Source organism: Homalodisca vitripennis, chromosome 8, assembly GCF_021130785.1.
Source record: "Homalodisca vitripennis isolate AUS2020 chromosome 8, UT_GWSS_2.1, whole genome shotgun sequence".
NCBI classification, from domain to species: domain Eukaryota; kingdom Metazoa; phylum Arthropoda; class Insecta; order Hemiptera; family Cicadellidae; genus Homalodisca; species Homalodisca vitripennis.
In genome coordinates this window covers 21,341,301-21,360,619 of record NC_060214.1, presented here as the reverse complement: position 1 = coordinate 21,360,619, position 19,319 = coordinate 21,341,301, and the positions used below count along the sequence as shown (strand labels likewise).

Below are 19,319 nucleotides of genomic sequence, written 5' to 3'. Positions count from 1 at the left end.
AAGCCTCTAAAACAATCATCACCAGCAGTCAGTCAAACACACAGACCGAGTCATTCCTTTCTCCCCGAATCTCCAAACTTGCGGTCGTTCCACCCTTGGACTTACACTGGGTCGCAAAGATGAAACTAGCAACGACGGTGTTTTGCTGTGTCCATTGGCAAGTATAGAGCGTCCAAAAATGAATCCTCCTTGGGAAGGAATTAACCCTAGAGCTGCCAATGGTGTCACTCTGTACTGGCGCCTTTATTTTAACAGCCTCGCAGATGTTTTTTATAATGTATCACATTTCATAACTGTTAGTCCAAATATAAACTATTATATGTCAATGTATTCACAGCTACATGGAGAGCATTATAATAACAATATCTTATTGTGTCCATACACAAATATTTTTGTTTTTTTAACAAAATGTAAGGAAAATGTTTTTTGGAAATTATTTTTGTAAATATTCCGTTGTGTAACTGCTTAGCAATAGGCTTTACGCCAACACTGTAAAAGTACAACTTATTAAAAATTTTGTCATGATTCCAAAAATATATAATTATTGTTAACTTTTTCCTCAAAAGGTATGTGTTACAGGGCTTTGTATGAAAAAGCGCGCGTATTTACTTTTTCAAAAAATGCTCTCTAAGATCACTTGATCGGTCTCTCAAGTTTTCACCCATACTGAACAACTAAAACTATAACCTAAGAGAGCTAAACAACAATAATAACAACACTAAAACACTATAAAATACAATGTTCACAAATACTATTGTATTCGTAAGCTCAAACACAAAACCCGGCACTTGTTTACAGTTTCACAACAACGTGGTTGACCCGTACTAAGTTCACGTCAGCTGTCCATAGAGAACGATGTTTTGCGGTAAACAAAGAAGACAATATAATCGAAGTAAGAACAGTAAATCGGTGCTATAGTTAATGCTCTTCCAGAATATATAAAATAAAAATCATTTATATGACCTTAATTGCCTAAAATTGCAATAACTGTACATGTCTACTTTGGCGACGAAAATTCGTTTCATACCAGCTGGAGGGTTAAACGTTACTATTGTCCCTAAAAAGCTTCTGAAGAATGTCCCAAAATCTGGGACTAATCCAAGTGGTAATTCAATCTGAGAAAATGTGAGCTAAGCCAGATGCGTTGGTGTCTTCTGTATCCATGTGTCTAGGCCTACTGGCAACTATAGAACATCCAAAAATGAAGCCTCCTGAGGAATGAATTAAACATTACTGTCCCAAAAATGTTCTGAAGAATGTCCCAAAATCTGGGACTAATCCATGTGGTAATCCAAATTTGTGAACAATTTGAGCTACAAATTGGAAGTTCGACATTAATGGTTTATGGCTTATACAGTTTGCATGTTCATTGTTGCCATGTTGGTACTGCCTGGTGTGCACATGAATGAAATGATTAAACAATTAAACGGAATGACAAAACTACTTTACTGTACTTACCCTACCTGGTTTCTACCGCTTCTGAAACAGGTTGTAATAATGCTCATTAGTTAGATGCATTTTTCCATTGTGTGAATAAAACAAGGTTTATCAGTCAATTTAATCCAAAGTTAAACCAAAAATACAGAACCTAATGTAAGTTTAAAACACTAAACCGTGTGGAAATAATGTTTGTCCAATTTCTTGGGGAGCAACGAATTTCTATCTCTGTCATTGAATCTAAAATCAACATTGGTCACTAAAATACCGAATAGTTGTTTATTTTCAGTGTGATATTGAATATTTATACAAACGACAGAAATACTCTATAAATGCAAATGAAAAGCCATGTGGGTGTACAATAATTGATTCATGGAGAGGTTCGTTGTATCAACTTAGCTTGATGATCAAAGGTTCCTCAAAATGACAATAACCAATACAGCCTATTCCGGTATGTTAGCTGCAATATTTTGTAGCACATTTTCGGCTGTGATGTTTGGGTTCATAAAAACGTTAACAGTTCCGGAATGTGGTAGTCTCGACTGCATTAGCAATCATTTCCTTACATTCCAACTGCCGTCATTTAAAGTGCACGGATCAAGAATGTGTTCCTGGTACCTGTTTGCCTATCATAGGCGGGGTATTTTGATCTATTTGCTATGTGTGATTGTTTACCTGGTGTTTTCATCGCCAAAAAATAATAATACCCAGAATAAACCAATGTGAGATAGTTGCTTGTTTATTATTTTTCAAGGTTTCACAAACAGAAATTTGATAGGCGATCGTTTGTTTATTATTATTATTTTGGAAATGGATGTTGGCCCGTGTATGATTACATTGAGAAGGGGAGCTGGGACCAATGAGTAGTGAGTGACCTGCCCACTGAGCGACCGCTCCCGAATGCTCCGTGGAGCTATTATCGAGCTGCAGAGGGTGGTGGGAGCCGAGCGCTCCCATTGGTCGGAGAACCACGCCTCTAGTTATCCCCGCCCATGAGCTCGGCAATCTCCGGGCAGGTTCGGTGGGCGTCGGCTCGGGGCAGTCGTCGTACAACTCAGTGAGAGCAGTGACTCCTCGGTAGTGAGTGTCGCATCAATCATAACAGTGCCGTGTTGTGTTGTGAACCAGTGAGTGTGTCGGTGATTGATGTGTGTGCTGTGCGGGGTGACTTAGTGAGTGATGAGCCTCAGTGTTCACGTCGGCCCCTGGGCGGACGAGGCCAAAGGAGTGCTCAAGGCGTGTGAGAGAGTGGACGACGAGTTGAGGTTATGTTTGGACCGCGGGAGCGACTCCGACAGCCAGCTGGAGTTGAACCGGTCGCTGACCGAACTCATCGAGTCGATCACCTGCAAGGGGGACAGCGGCGACGAGGACCTCGAGGAGGACTCGGGTCGGCGAGTGGTGGCCGAGATCGTGGAGCGCATCTTGGACCGAGTGGAACAGACGGCGTCCGGCGCGCCCCGCCGGCGGAGTGTGGAACTAACCGAGGCGCGCGAGATCGATGGTGAGGGATCACGTGACACCCGCCACCCGGGGGCGGACTCGCCGAAGAAAGTGCGCAGGAAGCGGGATCGCAGTGACCACGGGAGGAAGAAGTCGCGTAGAAGGTCGACCTCGTGTTCGACGACCTCGTCCGCGTGCTCCGACGTCTCCAGGAAACACAGGCGGAAACACAAACAACACAGGAGGAAAGAGGAGGATCCCAGTCCGAGGGTGAATCCGATCTTCTTGTGGGTAAAGCAGGACGACACGAGGATAGTAGAAGTACTGTGCGAGGACTACGACAAAAGGAACAGGCTACGGCTGACTAAGACGGCCCACGGATGGCGTGCCATGCCCAGGACGGAGAGGCTGGACTCGGCACTCTCCAGGAGTTCCCTGGAGTTGTCCCCCACCTCGGAGTGTCCTCCCCCTCTAGTCTCTCCTGCGGTCATCAAGACCGAGCCTGCTGAAGAGCTCCCTCATACCAAAGAGAAAAAGGCGAAACGCTGTTTATCTAGGAAGAATAAGAATAAGCGCTGTGATAGGAAAAAGGACAAAGGCTTTAATCATGAAGATAACTATGTAGATGAATATAAAAATGTAGATGTTGTAAATAATAATCACTGTAGCATTAGTAACAATAACAAAATTATTGAAAATAGCGTAATTTTAGAGCCGAATCTATCTGAACCGAGTTTAAGGAGTTTTGGATATAAAAAGGCGTGCCATGGAGATTTAGGTGTAGATAATAAAAACAAAACGAGAGACAATAAAGCATTTGACGATTTCGATGTATATACGTTTGTACCAACACCAAAGACAGATTTTGAAGATAATAATAATGTGGAGGACGCTGTTTCTGATATGGAACCTGAAATTCCAACTAATACAGAACTCGAAATTAAGCCAGAGCCTAAAGAAGAGATCGTTGAGCCTGAACCGGACCTCCCTAAAACTGAATGTAATGTAGAAGAAATAAAAGTCAAACTTGAAACGTCAATAAAGAGCCCTGAACCCACTGTTGAAGAAACCAAACGCGAAGAAGAATTAAAATCTAATGACAGTGAAGCTTTAATAAACATGGAAATCTGTGAATCAAATCCCGATACAGAAAATCGTTCCCCCAAACAGGAAGAAGAATGTGAATCAGAGAAACCTTCAATTTTATCAGATTCGCTGTCATCAAGTATTGATCTCGATTCTAAGTTGGAAGAAAAGGAAAAACAACATGAAGAGATAAGAATATCGTGTGAGTCCGAGTTGAAATCTTGTGATTCGGATTTAAAATCAAGTGACTTAGATTCAAAGTGTCACGATTCTCAGCAGAAGTCTTGTGAGGATTTAAATCCAATGCATTCACAAAATGTGGAGGTTCACGAAGAGTCAATTAATGAACAACTATCTAAACATCAAAGCCCATTAAAAGAAGCAGTAGATCAACCTCAACCTGAAACACCGATTATTGACAACTTAGAAGATCAAAGTGAAGCAAAATCCGTTGAATGTGAACCGGTGGTTGATTCCAAACTGTGTATAGATTCAAATGTTATCGAGGACATGGAAGACGAACAATTAGATCAAGATTTCAATGATCTCATTGAAGAAGAAATAGATGAAGATGATGATGAAGAAGAAACACCTCCTGAAGTTATATTACCTGAGCCGCATTTACAAACACCAGAACCCTCTCCACAACCTGTACCTGAACATTCAATTAATGAGCCAGAAAGTAGCCTTACTGAAATTTCTCTTCTGCCTGACACATCCCTTGATTCTGATACGATACATCTTCCAGATACCACGACCAAATCTGACACTTCTCTTTTGATAAGCACTAACATTTCTTTAGGCCAGAAGCTGTCAATTAAGGAATCTCCAGACATCACAATCGATACATCTCTCATTGGTGGTTCTTCACTAGCTAATCCTAAGTCTGTTCACGCGACTGAGATCAGTCATCATTCTCATAGCGATATAAAAGCGTCTATGTTGCATGATGCAGAAATAGAACGACAAATAACAGCAGACCTTGATGAAGATCATTTACTTGCTATAGAAGAAATCCTTCAAGGAGAAGAGTGCGTAGAAGATTTTGATGATGACGATTTACCAGAAGAATATCCAGTGAGTCATGAATCACCTGTAAATTTAGTTATAGACTTGAAATCTAAAGAGCAAGTGGATAATAGTGGAATTCCTCTTTCTTTAAGGACGGATGACTTTCTCGAAATATTTCCTTCGCCTATCTCCATGAAAGAACAGTCTGAGCTTCTTCCACCAATTACAACACCTAAGAAGAACGTTGAAACTGTAGAGAAACTTATTCCGCCAGCTCATCAACAGAGTAAAACAAAGTTCCTAGAATCAATATTGTCTTGTCCTAAAAGGTGTCATAATGATAGTGACAAAAAAGGTGATTCCTCCGTTCAACAGGAACCGTTATATCTAGGTGTGTCTAGAAAAAGTGCCAGTCCTACAGTTAGCTCTTCTGATGGGAGAAAATTCTCTTCTCCTGAACTGGAACCGAAGCCAAAACGTTTGAAAGTAGAAGATATCACGCTTAAAACAATTTTTAAACAGAAACAGCAAAGATTCTCTCTCGAAAACTAAAATCAACAAGTCTAAAGACACTGAAGACACACTACAATCAGCTGATTCAACGACAAAATCAAGATTACTGGAGCTATTGACCAATGAGAATGATGAACATATCAACAAGTTAGATCCTTTGACGCAGTTGAAAGAAGTGCTTTCAGATCCTGATTTAAACGTTCCTGATCCTCTTTTAGTGCCGAGAGCAAGACTTCCCGCGTTGGTAGCAAATCCCGCTAAAGAAATTCCCAGATTGCTTGCCATGAAATCAGAAAACTTATCATACCCAAAACTATTAACCGACCCTGATTTGCTGGTTGTCTCCTTGTCTCATCTACAAAGTCTATTGCAAGCCGCCGGCAAGGAAGAGGAAATGCTGAAATACCAACAACACGCCCAGCTTCTTCAGCAACAGATGAAGCAAGAGCAACCCACTCTGGACGCCGCCACTGCAACAGCTCTAAACCAGATGATGTGGTTGCCTTACCTCAGTCAATTAGAGGCAGCCGCCATGGCGTGTGGCAACACGCAAGACTTCATGACTATGCTGAACATGGTCTTCCCCTCGGGAACCTATCCCCAGATGAATCCCTACATGATGTCATCTTCTTCCCCAGGGATCAACGCATACGACTATAAAAGCCAGATGGAGTTCCAGCAGGCCTTTGCACTGTGGAATGAAGCAATGATGCAAGCGGCTACAAACCAATTTGCAGCGCAAACTCTAGGCAGTTCCAACAACAGCAGTAACATATCATCAAAATTATATCAGAACTATCAAGATACCAAATACAACCCAAAACTGTCGCACACTAACTCCCAGAGCAAACAGGACCCCAAACATACCGCTGCAAGGACCAGTCCGATTACTCTAAATTATCAACAGAACAAATACAGATCAAGTCAGTACCCGTACACGTCAATGTTCAGCATCCCAACATCAACTCCGACAACATCTCTGGCATCCGGGGGAACGGCACCTTACAGGACCACCCAGTCATCCCAGTCTCAACAATCATACCAAAGCAGTAGACAGAGAGGTTACAACTACAACAGCGGATATTCCAGCATGAGGCCTCCAACTATACCGTCCTCTCCGAGCGTACCCAAGGTCGATCCTGCAATAGTGGGGCCCATCAGCACCTCGGACTTGTACAAGAGTCAGCAAAAACACAGCAGCAGCAGCAGCAGTTGCAAGTCACTCATGAACATCCTGTCCAAGCCGAAACAGTCTGAAGTGAAGAACGTCAACAGAGTGTACCCTACGTCGACGACAATGCTGCCCAAGGAGACGACGATAAGGACGACCTCCTCGGTGAGGCAAGAACCTCCCAAGCTGAAAGTGAAGCAACCTCAACATCTCGTCGACCCCAATTCGAGGCCAAAACTCCTCAACTTCGACGAGCACGGGGAGGTCGGGAGCACCACGGGATCCCTGACCCCGCACTTGGACGAGGCTCACCCCAACCTCTGGCACCCTCTGTTCAGCAGGTAGGCCTCCATTGTTTGTTGAGGGCTGAGCCCCAGTGATTGTAGCATGCAATCCCACATTATCACAATCTCTTTTATTGCACTATCTCTTATCATTCTATTGCAGTGTTGTTTGACTTGTCTGATAAATCTTAATTAGCTTGTTAGTAAACAACAGTGACACATTAGTGCTGTAAGTGGATAACGGCCATAAACATTATCAAATTACTCATATAAAACATTTAAAGAGAAGAATAGAAATGATTAAAAATTCCATTATTTTATTCCATCTGAAGTCTCTGATATGCATAGGAAACATTTTAACTAGTACACTAACTAACCAACATGACATTAGTTGAACAGTATTTCCAGAACACATAATTATCAGAGATTGATTATAATTACTGACCAGACGAGATTTAACACTTCACCCTTTAAAATCCAAATTAACCTGGTTTCATTCCTGGCAGTTTTTCATTTCCGGTATCAACTATCAAGTTGCCAAACGTGTTTCGAGAGAGTTGCGAGCTACTTCTTGATTACGAGTTTTTTTATAACTGGAAAGCTATTAAAGACATTTTTAATTTGAGGGAAGAAAATTATAAAGTGGGGGTAGAGCTTCATTTTTGTCATCAGCAGTAAAAGCTCCAGCAGAGTCCAAGAATTCCAAGGGAATTTGTGAATTTGCTCAAAGAGTCCCTTCAGATGTTCTTAATCGTAATATCGGTTATTGTTGTAGCTTTATATCAACCATTGCTCGTGATTTTGCAGTTCCGACGTTTTGATCCTTGAAGGTCACAGAAGTACCGTACTGATGACTTATAACAGTGTTAGATCTAGACGTGGTGAACGCCTATTGAGGGCAGTAGGCTGACCGGGCTGGATATCGTCTGACCGCTTGTGCCTGTCAAACGGTATCAGGACTCTCGGGAAGATTCCGGGGAATTTCTAATGGCTTCCTCATGATTGGCCTTAGAAACACTATACAGTCCAGTCCGGTCTCAACGAGTTCGTTAGTCTACCGTCCCCATTTTCTCACACTCGTTAAAATGAGATTACAAAAGTAGCAATTGTTTGGAATTCCATTAATGTAATCATTATGGTTTGTTAGTGGCTACAGTCGAGATAAATAATTACTTCACCTTGCTTCCCGACATAATCTACAACAAATTAATCTTTTTCTTTTAAGCTAATTCCATTCCGTTCCAGTTCATAATTTTGGTTCCACGAATTAAAGTCACAAGAAAACTGCATATTGCTAATGAGAGGTAAATTTACTTTAATCTCAACAGGAAGTAAAATTAATTTGGGTTTAGAAATAACAATACGAATTAAGTAATTAACTATAAATACTACATCCATCCAAAAGAGTCTTTCGAATTTTGCCGCGAAAGAAACCATTTCTACCACTGATTTATCAAAAATCCTACAATAAATAATGATAATAAATCTCTATAAATGGAGATTCGAAACACGCTACTGTAAATACCTATTAAAAACGAGTAATAATTATTTCAATGTTTTTCATATTTTATAAATATTTATGAAATATTTCAAAACGTGACATTGCACCGTTTTTATACATTGCACGGTTCTCAAGTAACTTGTGTTCAATAATGTTGAAATTTTCATTCTTCACGTAGAGTCAGAGTTTTTAAACTTTTGCTATTTCTGATTATACGGTTATGCCGACCTGTATAAGATTTGTAGCTTATAACATTGGTATACAGTTTTTTTTTGACAGAATAAAATGTAAATTGTAAACAACCCACAACTTGACAGGCGTTTTCATAATTTTATGGGGGTTTTACAATATATTTTACAAAACCGTGATCAGAAAAGGAAAATTCAATTTTTGTAGTATCTATATTTCTACTTAGGCTCCGAATTCCTTCAGCTACACAAGTTGAACGTTTTCCTATGGCGTTAACATAAAACTAAGTAAACCAAAGCCAGTTTGCTTTTTAAGTCTATTTTTCTTTAGACAAGTACGTCTTCAGCTTCATATTATCCGATTGATCCAATATATTCTCTATATTATATCGAGGCTCTATATTATATACTATTTTCATCCGGGCTCGTTTTTTTTACTAAGAGGATGTCATTAGATACTTACAAGATATGTCAGATGTATTATAATATTATCTAGGTGAATTAATTGATCTATGTCCTACCCTGACATCTGTAATCTACCTCTTGAATCTTGTTTTGTCTTCCTACGCGTATTGTACTAACACATTTTGATTGAGAAAATGTTCAACCTGTGACGTAATAATTACTAAAATATTAATTACGTAACTTAATAAGTCAATACAAAGCAGTATCAAAAGATGTATCGTACAAGCAGCCCAACAGACGGACGTACCTTTTACTTTTTGACCCTAAAGGCATTAGAGCTCTTCTTCGGACCAAGAGGCCCTTTAGACTTTGACCCCAAAATCAAAAATTCTTCCTTAGATCAAGAGGAGTCCATATATCAAGTTTCACGTCTCAAGGATATTTTTGTCAAGAGTTATCTATCACACAGTTGGACAACCATACGATGGACTGCCCTTTTAACCCTTTGACAACAATATCAATAGAGTTCTTCCTTGGACCAAAAGGAATCCATGTATCAAATTTCACGTCTCAAGGATATTTTTGTCAAGAGTTATCTATCACACAGTTGGACAACCATGATGGACTGCCCTTTAACCCTTTGACAACAATATCAATAGAGTTCTTCCTTGGACCAAAAGGAATCCGTGTATCAAATTTCACGTCTCAAGGATATTTTTGTCAAGAGTTATCTATCACACAGTTGGACAACCATGATGGACTGCCCTTTAACCCTTTGACAACAATATCAATAGAGTTCTTCCTTGGACCAAAAGGAATCCATGTATCAAGTTTCACGTCTCAAGAATATTTTTGTCAAGAGTTATCTATCACACAGTTGGACAACCATGATGGACGGCCCTTTAACCATTTGATCCCAAAATCAATAGAGTTCTTCCTTGGACCAAAAGGAATCCATGTATCAAATTTCACCCATTTAGGATCTTTCTGTCATAAGTTAATCGCACAGACAGTTGGGCAGACAGGCAAACATACAACCTGCCCTCTGATTTTTTAATCCTAAGAAGATTTAAAGTGACGACTGCAATAAAGGCCCTATTGGGTCCATAATGACCATCAACGAGGCTCAAATATTGCCAATGACCCTCTACAGTGCGTGTATTAACATGCTTAACATTATTTCTAGAGTGCTTAAATTTTGGGGTTTCTGAATTTTCTGTAGACCATCTGAGATCTGGCTCACATTCTCGATGTTAGAAGAAATCAATGTATAGATATGACAAGAAGTTTCTATTCTGTTTACAGCCTGCAATAGGGCAGGTTTTACACAAACGAGCCTATCTTTCAAGAGATTCCGTCGTCCAAAGTCACAATTGGATGCTGTGGCATTTTTCCAAATTTAGCACCATTGTTCTGTGTGGTAGTTGGGCAGGCCGGTCGGCTCCAAGCGTGTCAAGGACGGTGCGCGCGACCGGCCCACAGACTCCCGATCAATAGGGCTGTGAATGAACGCTCTACGAGCGCGTGTGTGCCGCGCTTGTCTCGCCTGTGTTCCCACCCTGAACCCACTTTCTCTCACCCCGAATTTGCCAACATTTACTCCTCTCTCTGAGCGTTAGCGTGAATTCGATAATTTGTCTCAAATATAGTTTTGAACTAAATCCCTCAACATTGACGAGACTTAACTCTCTTCTTAATCACATTAGGAAGTTCCATAGCTAGTAATTTGAGCTTATTTTAGCGTGAAAGGGTGCAAATAAAAAATATTTTTCGGTCAATTACCATGAAAAACCCGACAATGAGACATTAACCGCTCAGGTAAAGATACCAAATCTCGAATTTACCTACAGAAAGTGTCAACAAAAACTGTATTGCAATTAAATCTAGGTTAGCACCCCACCCTTATACGTAAATAACACAAATGATTCAAAATTGTCAAGAAAGAATAAACGTATAGTCTACACCAACATTAAACGCTCCTGTTTATGCCTATAGTCGCAATAGATAATATATTCTAGTATACTATATATATATATATATATATATATATATATATATATATATATATATATATATATATATATATAATATATATGGTATATATATATATAATTATATATATATATATATATATATATATTGTATATATATACACATACAATTTGTATAAATGGCAATAGCCTTATTTAATTTCAATAAACATTGAATAGCAAAAAGTACTTGCTCCGCCGGGACTCGATATATATAAAATGAATCGTAAAAAGTGAGGGCTCTGTGGTGTAATGGTAGCACATTCACCCAACAAGTGAGAGATCCGGGTTCGAGTCCCGGCGGAGCAAGTACTTTTTGCTATTCAATGTTTATTGAAATTAAATAAGGCTATTGCCTTATATATATATATATATATATATATATATATATATATATATATATATATATATATAGTTTAAACGCATTTCATCATGACTCAAATTGTATTGTTTTGAAATGAATCCCTCAGTATACTGACAAGACAATAGTCAAATTTCGAACAAAGATAAATGGAAATTAGACAAATTTATGAACTGTAGTTCGACTTATTTAATAAGTTATTTTACGAATACCATATTTATCAAAACCACCTTTAATTTTGAACGGTTTGGAATTTTCAAATCTCACTTGGCAACTTGTAATAACGTGCCCTGAGGGCGGGAATGTTCTTCCCCGCGTCCCTACAATGCGGGGAGAGGGGGCAGGGGGGAATTCAAAACCGTTATGAGTACTATCTAAAATTTCCAACCCATCGAGAGACGCTTCAAATCATGGTAAAACACGGGAACCCCAATTTCTGACCACTCCACACATTTTACCTTTTGGACAAAGGTAACATTCTAGCCCAGAGTACCGTGTCTTCTAAAAACCCCTCAAGGATGATAAACCCTCACCGCTACACTCACACAGTAACACAGCTAAGAGCTTCGCAACCCTAATATCTAACTGTCCTGAGCCTTCACCTCGAACCGGTGTACATGAAATCAGTGGCGTATATAAAGTAAATATGTCTTATTTTACCAGGCGACGTTAGGGCTAAAAAGCACTCTCTAAAACAAGCTGGGGACCAACGGTTTAAAGGTGACTTCCGAACCACCACCAACGACCGGGCAGGCGGACTGCTTGCAAGGACAGGATCGCTCAGCGGCCACCATCCAAGCAGCAACCACGCTCGACGTTGCTTGATCTAGTTATCTCGCGATAACCGTTATACCCGCTACACTGTGCCATTGGCATAACATAATATAGAACATAGATTATTCTATGGGGGGGGGCTGACTCACAGGGGGGTTTAGGAAGCATGAAATACCCTCAAAAGATAGAGGCTCAATAATCTTCCAATTGGTAATTTTTCAGGTTTAAGACCTCCTAAATTTTTTCTAGCTTAAATTAAGCTACTAAATGTAAATTCAATGTATGTATCTCAAATGGGTATTAATAAAACTGTTCCATGCACATTGTAACACAGTCGGTGATTAATAAACAAGCCCGACCATTATTATTTACACATTATTTAACAAGCATTATTTTATTGCTTCATTAAAATAATGTTTAAAGAAAACATTTCATTAGTAAATACAGAACTTATTTTCTTGAAGGTATAAAACTCTGAAATTTCTAAATTCTAAAGAAAATAATATTTTCAATCTACAGTAAAATTGGAATGCGATTCGATAACGGGATTTAAAGAATGCATTTACAAAAACTGTTGGTAAAAGTTAAGTAAAGATATCTAAATTTTGCTATTCCAATATCGGTAAAAACAATTGACAGTTGGAATTTTAACAACAAATTATTAAAAGCAAAAGTTTAAGATTATAGGTGATAGTAGAATTTTGGTTAGGTTTGGTATAAAATTGGGTAATGTTTATAATAACAGATGCACAGAATTTTGAAAGTTCCACAGCTGTTAATTTGAGCTCATTTTTAGGGGGAAGGGGTTGAAAGATAAAATATGTGTCGGTCAAATACAATGAAAAAGTAACTGATTAGTTTGACATTAACCGCTTCACGTTTATAGTAACAGCTCAAATATAAAATGTTTCACAAAAATTGTTTTATAAAAACTGTATTGCAATTAGAGCAAGGTTTGGCACCCTTAATTTATTAACTAATAATGTTAAACGTAAATATCGTAAATATTCCAAAATGAACAAGAAAAATAATTTTATAGTCTACACCAACACGAAACACTCCTATTTAGGTTTATAGTCGCAAAATGTCTTTATACTATTGTACTAAATAATGTATTCTAGTAAACAATTTTATGTATATAAAATTCAACCGATTTTCATCCTGAATCAAATTGTATTATATTTATACAATTTCACATTTTAGGTTACCAAGGTAAAAATTTGTATAATTTAACTTTGACAAATAAAATGCTGTATATATTAATACAGCAGTTATATATATACAGCAGAAGGGAACATGATAGTTTAAACATGAGATATATTAGAGCGCTCTTTCCTTTACTCCCACAGATGCAAAAATGTGTAAAAGGTTTAGGGGAAATTATACTGCATAGTTAAAGCGGGCTGAAAGATTCAAAATATTATTCTTTGCCCAAATGTCACTATAGTTTTTTACCAATAAATTAAATGTGGTACTACACTGCTTAAAATTCTTTCTTATTTGGGCTTGGTTACAAATGATCTAAAATTCTTACGATAAATGCTTGTTATGTCATGTGTAATGAGTGATAACTTTCTAATTTCAGAGAAGTTATCATAACGTGCTATGAATGCAACATAAAAATATTGTCTAGACCAAAAACCTATGATATACTACCCTTAACCTTATAAATAAGTCTGTAAGACAAATTACATAGGGTCTGCTTTATTTCAATGAGCCTGAAAGGTAATATTTCTGGTCTTGGAGTAAAGTGAAAGCAGCGTATATGGGGCTACGTCTGTCTGGTTGGCGTTGGTGGGTGAAGGGGTGGTGGTGGTGGGGGGTGGTTGTAAAACTGGGCGAGTCGATCCCCTTTAACCTGGATATTGAACGCCGACAACCAGCAGCAGAGCTTAATTTAGAGCTGTTGTCCTCACCGTACTACAGCCCTACTCCTCAGGGAACTTAGCCTGAGGTCATTCACTTCTCCTGTAACCTGGATATTGAACGCCGACAACCAGCAGCAGAGCTTAATTTAGAGCTGTTGTCCTCACCGTACTACAGCCCTACTCCTCAGGGAACTTAGCCTGAGGTCATTTACTTCTCCTGTAACCTGGATATTGAACGCCGACAACCAGCAGCAGAGCTTAATTTAGAGCTGTTGTCCTCACCGTACTACAGCCCTACTCCTCAGGGAACATAGTCTGAGGTCATTTACTTCTCCTGTAACCTGGATATTGAACGCCGACAAACAGCAGCAGAGCTTAATTTAGAGCTGTTGTCCTCACCGTACTACAGCCCTACTCCTCAAACGTAGTAGTATTCAAACTGTCGTTGTGTAGCGGGTACGGCGGTTATTGCAAGATAACCGAATCAAGCAACGTCGAGCGTGGCTGCTGCTTGGATGGGTGACCGCTGAGCGATCCTGTTCTTGCAAGCAGCCCGCCTGCACGGCCATTGATGGTGGTTCGGAAGTCACCTTTAAGCCGTTGGTCCTTACCTCGTAGAAGGTTGTTTAACACCTACTTTACACGTTCGCGATCCCTTTGATTGGTTTGTAGGTTTGTCAAGATCCAAGGAAGAAATGAATTAATTTTTAGGTCAAAAGGTCGATTTTTATTTAGTCGCGTTCTTCAATGCTCCTTTGCATCGGTTTATACATTTTCACTGATCATTGAAAACTTAAAACCATCAAAGAACAGGTTAACCTTGAAATGTTATTTACCGTACTTCAAGTAATCATCATTATTCAGAAATGCTTCATAATCTGCAAGGTTGCAATAATGCTGGCTATACTATTGACTAAATCTACCATGAAATCGTAATGCGGATGATGAGTTAGTAGCAAATACAATTCTCTTAGCTCAGCAATTCAGAAGGCATATCGCTGGCAGACACGACACATCTATGTGCGGAATATAATCCGCTGCCGTATTGATTCGCCACATCCAACTGGAATCAATACAGAGCAAATACATTCACTCCGTTTCTTGTTTCACATTATTTAGAAGGAGCTTCTTTGAATGTATGAATTTTTATTGGAATATATTCGAGAAGCATGTTGTTCCAAGCAGCGAGTTTATTCAGTTTTGTCACGTGAACCATAGTGTTTCAATGGTGTGGATTGGATTAATCCATTTATTCTTAGTTCTATATATTTATTTTTAATTCTATTGCCTTGGTTGAAGACTTTCGTACAGTCCAACAAGTAATATTTCTATGGCTTCTGGTGTCGGAGTGTGTCGGACAGATTGGGGACGAGACACAAATTACATTTATTCTGTGCTTACGTCGGTAGCTAATGACCAAGTAGAATACGATGAGAATTCAATGTGTGGAAAATGTTTCTGAAGTTCTAAATACTACAGAAAACTATCATGTAAAAATTAACAAACCTTTTGAATGAATGGAGTCTTAGTCATTTCTTATACCTGAATGAATCAAGTGTTAAAGCTGTTTCATTAATGCATCCGGCAAACCTTAATTGCTCATCATCTTTTGACCCTGAATTAACAAGCATTGCTGAGCAGAATTAGATTTCCCTGTTACTTTTGAGCGGCACCATGTTTTCCAGCTTAGGATGGCTTTCACATTTAACATGTAGCCTGTCCAGTGGAGTTATAAGAACTTCTTCGGCTTTTTTATATGGACTGACAGAGAAGAGGAGCAAGAAAAGAAATCTCCATTACCAATATTTAATTAAGAAGTAGAAACTTCTAGTGATGATGAGATTAGAGATAAGCTAAATATGAAACAGGATCTATATGAAGAATCTTCGAGCATTGGAAAAAGTTTAATTTAATTTCATTAGTAAAGGGATACACGTTTTCCAGTATTAATTTGATTCTTGCGAGGCCTTTCAGAATCAATGATTCCATCATCAGGCAACTTGACCAATCACAAATTCAAATTTGTGAAGTTACCTGATGATGGAATCATTGATTCTGAAAGGCCTTGCAAGAATAAAATTAATATTGGAAAATGTTGGATGGTTGGCTAAGCAAAACTTTTCCTTAGCTATTATGAACTTCCAACCAAGCTGGTGAGATGTTTAACCCTCGTAGCAAGTAATCCGAGGAGTAAATACTAATATTTGACAAGAATGATGATGGTATTACCAACAGAAAACCCAAAATCTTTAAAGGTTGGATGAACTATCTGTTTTTGCTCAGTACTAGGTCGGTTATGCTGGCCATCTCCCTTTTCGGAATGCTCTAGATGTGCCACTCTTCATCGGCGTAGATGAGAGGTTTAAACTTACCAAGAACTCTTTGAGATTATAAAGTCCAAAATAAAGTTACGAGAAAGCAGTGGAGTTTAGAGTTGTGAGAACACCTATTAGGTTCGAGACCAGCTCTAGATATCAACGAAATTCATTTAGCCTCTAGAGTTTTTTTTGTTTTCTATAGGTGCAGCCTTGATCGGTTGGATACTGTTTGCATTTTCTAAGCCACCCTTTCTTCGTGATTTACAGAGATTTATAACTAAACCGCAACCTCTCTGTAATGTCACTGACTCCGGTCTGGAGAAACGCGGGTAATTGAGCTTGATGAATGGCATGCCAGCGTGGACTCGCAAACTCGTTATCAATAACAGTTCCGCTCATTAACGACGAGATAACGAGAAACACGCGATCGTTAGTGGACAAGGCGTTATGCAAAATTCTACAAACTGCTGGGAATTAAGAGAACAAATATTTTCTGCCACCATATCTCTGTAATTATCCAACCACTTTCCTACATGTAACCGCTTGTTACAGTAATCTTATCGTCTGTTAGGAAAACATTTCTTCAATTTGTAGTAGTAAATATAATAATTACGTACGAGCAACGAAAATGCGCATTAAGTAAATGGCTTATCAATTTGTAGTGAGGGTACAACAGAATTAGAGGAGGAAATGATTGCATTTTATGCATTGTCGAGTGCTCTACCGATATTTAGCGTTTTCTGACACCAGGATGCTACAACTATGTTATTCGTTGATGAAACAGTTGATGAACGTGTGAAGCGGCCAGCGGCCAGTGTTACAACTGATGTGGGCGTTTGTAGGGTATAAAATCTGGCCGTAGCCTCGCGCCTCCACTACGCCTGCAAGTAGAGACGAGCATTACTCCTGCTATTGATTGATGTACGCGCCGTCCTACAAACATTGACCCGCTACTCCCCGTCATGCGCACCTAGTCGTCTCCGTCTCCTGCTCAACAACATCTGTTTTATCTCAAGGATTTAACCCACTTCCGGTTCGCCTCTCCTCTGCTCCACGCGCTACTTTCACGGTCCGACTGTCCCAGACAATGGCAGGCTCTGGGACAGCGATTTCCGCTCGTTCGGTGGTCCAAGGATTAGTTTTGTCAGCGAAGGCTTGCTAAACCTCTTAGGATTGAAATGGCTGAATTGGAATTTTAATACTTCCTTGAATGCCTTTACTCCCGGAAATGTTAACAGGCAATATTCACCATAAGTGCAGGGATGCCCTTGCCGATATCGAAAACACCAATGCACAAATATACAATGCCTAGTGTGAAATTATTATCATCTCTTAATCATTTCAGGAAAGTTTGCTACTGACCATTATTAAATATTTATTATAGCTGATAATTTCTTAATTTTTCAGTACGAGGATATTGAAACATTATTGTGGAACGCATAAGAAGAAAAACCCTAACACCTTTCTACAGTTATATTTTATGAATTTCTTTAAGATACCCACAAGAAAGTATATAATTAACAAAGTGACGGATGCAAAAGAACTCATAACGCCCTTGTGTAAAGTTTGCGCGAGTTTTCTTGACTGTCTTTCTAGATTGCCAGCTTTGCTACCGGTACCTAACAAACATAAGTACGTTGGCAGTTTTGCCAAGACCGATCAATGTTGAAGCTTTAGGTGGAATTGGAAAGACATGACAGGCCTTCGAATACTTCGAGTTGTATCAGCTGTACGTACTGTCGTATCTAAGTAAGTAAGGAATGTTAGACTTCGAATTTCTGTTTTCATAGTAATCTGAACTACTTTTGAATCCTATTTGACCAAATCGTGTACTGCAAGCAATGAAACCATTGGTAAGGAAAACAAGAAGAATTGGGGTAGAAAAGAATGTAGGAAGATAAAGAGTTACGTACACATAATCTTAACCCATTTCCATGAACTCAAAAAATATCCATACCAAAGCGCTCAAACTCATGATAACCCCCAATAGGTCACAATTACAGATGCGAGAGAAATACAAAAGGTTCCCCTCATAAATAACATGAAACATGCAACCGAGATTTCACCTTTAATTTTAGCATTATATTCTTCTATTTTAAACGCTATCACTTTGAAGGGAAAACTTAGCATACAAAATCTCAACTCTTATTAAAATGTAAATATGAGCTTTCTTTACTCTTTGACTTTGCTCAAGTGTCGATGACTTTTGTGAGAATCGTAAGGTTAGGCTTCGAATGGAGCTTTGTGGATACGTCACCATCTGATCGTCGGTAAAATCGCAGACTTGATTAAAACTTGGATTTTGTCGTTTGAAGCATTTTTTCGTCAAATATTCTTCCTTTTTGTGGTAGGATAATCCTGGCTTTCTTAAGAAAACTTCCATAATTTACAGAGTTCTGATGGATCTAATCGGCACCAAATGATCATGTATTCCAAGAAGACAATGTTGTTGCCTTCACTTCCGGATTAATTCCTGCCTCAGTGACCATTTAGACATTTTCATAGTAAAGGAACGTCTGGTTTCCTCGTTACTGGTTCACCAAACTGGCTCCATTGACTGAAGACATCATCTTTAATTGATGAAAGTTTATTAGAGACTATTCGCAAGGGATGTTCCAAAGGTCTTGCTTTGGTAAAGCCCTCAAAGTTTTGGTCTTAAAGTAACGTATCTGCCTCATACCTGCAGTACAAACCGTTTCATCCAACAAAGGCTTTCAGCAAACTTTAGTTTATCTAAATTGCCCACTGAGTGGAAGTGAAGGAATATACAAATTAGAAACTCAAGTTTCAGTCACTTTCTAAAGCCTTAGTTAGCAAATTACTAATGATCTATAAGCCCTTTGCTGAGGATTCCGCAATCACTTGAACTTATCAAATGCCTTGCTAAGTGTTCATGCCCATAGATAAGATCATGCTAATTACCTCATCA

At 38.9% G+C, this 19,319-nt stretch overlaps 1 protein-coding gene and 1 non-coding gene across 2 annotated transcripts in view; both read left to right on the top strand.

The window, feature by feature from the left end:
* The first annotated feature begins 2,467 nt into the window (after positions 1 to 2,467).
* Positions 2,468 to 19,319, top strand: part of LOC124367411 — a 111,447-nt gene continuing 94,595 nt past the window's right edge. The window contains 2 exon segments of the mRNA XM_046824208.1: positions 2,468 to 5,490; positions 5,492 to 7,002. Coding sequence (XP_046680164.1) covers positions 2,617 to 5,490; positions 5,492 to 7,002 — 4,385 coding nt within the window. The 5' untranslated portion in view covers positions 2,468 to 2,616.
* Positions 11,308 to 11,378, top strand: Trnav-aac. Its single transcript has one exon. It is a non-coding gene; the product is annotated as a tRNA-Val (tRNA).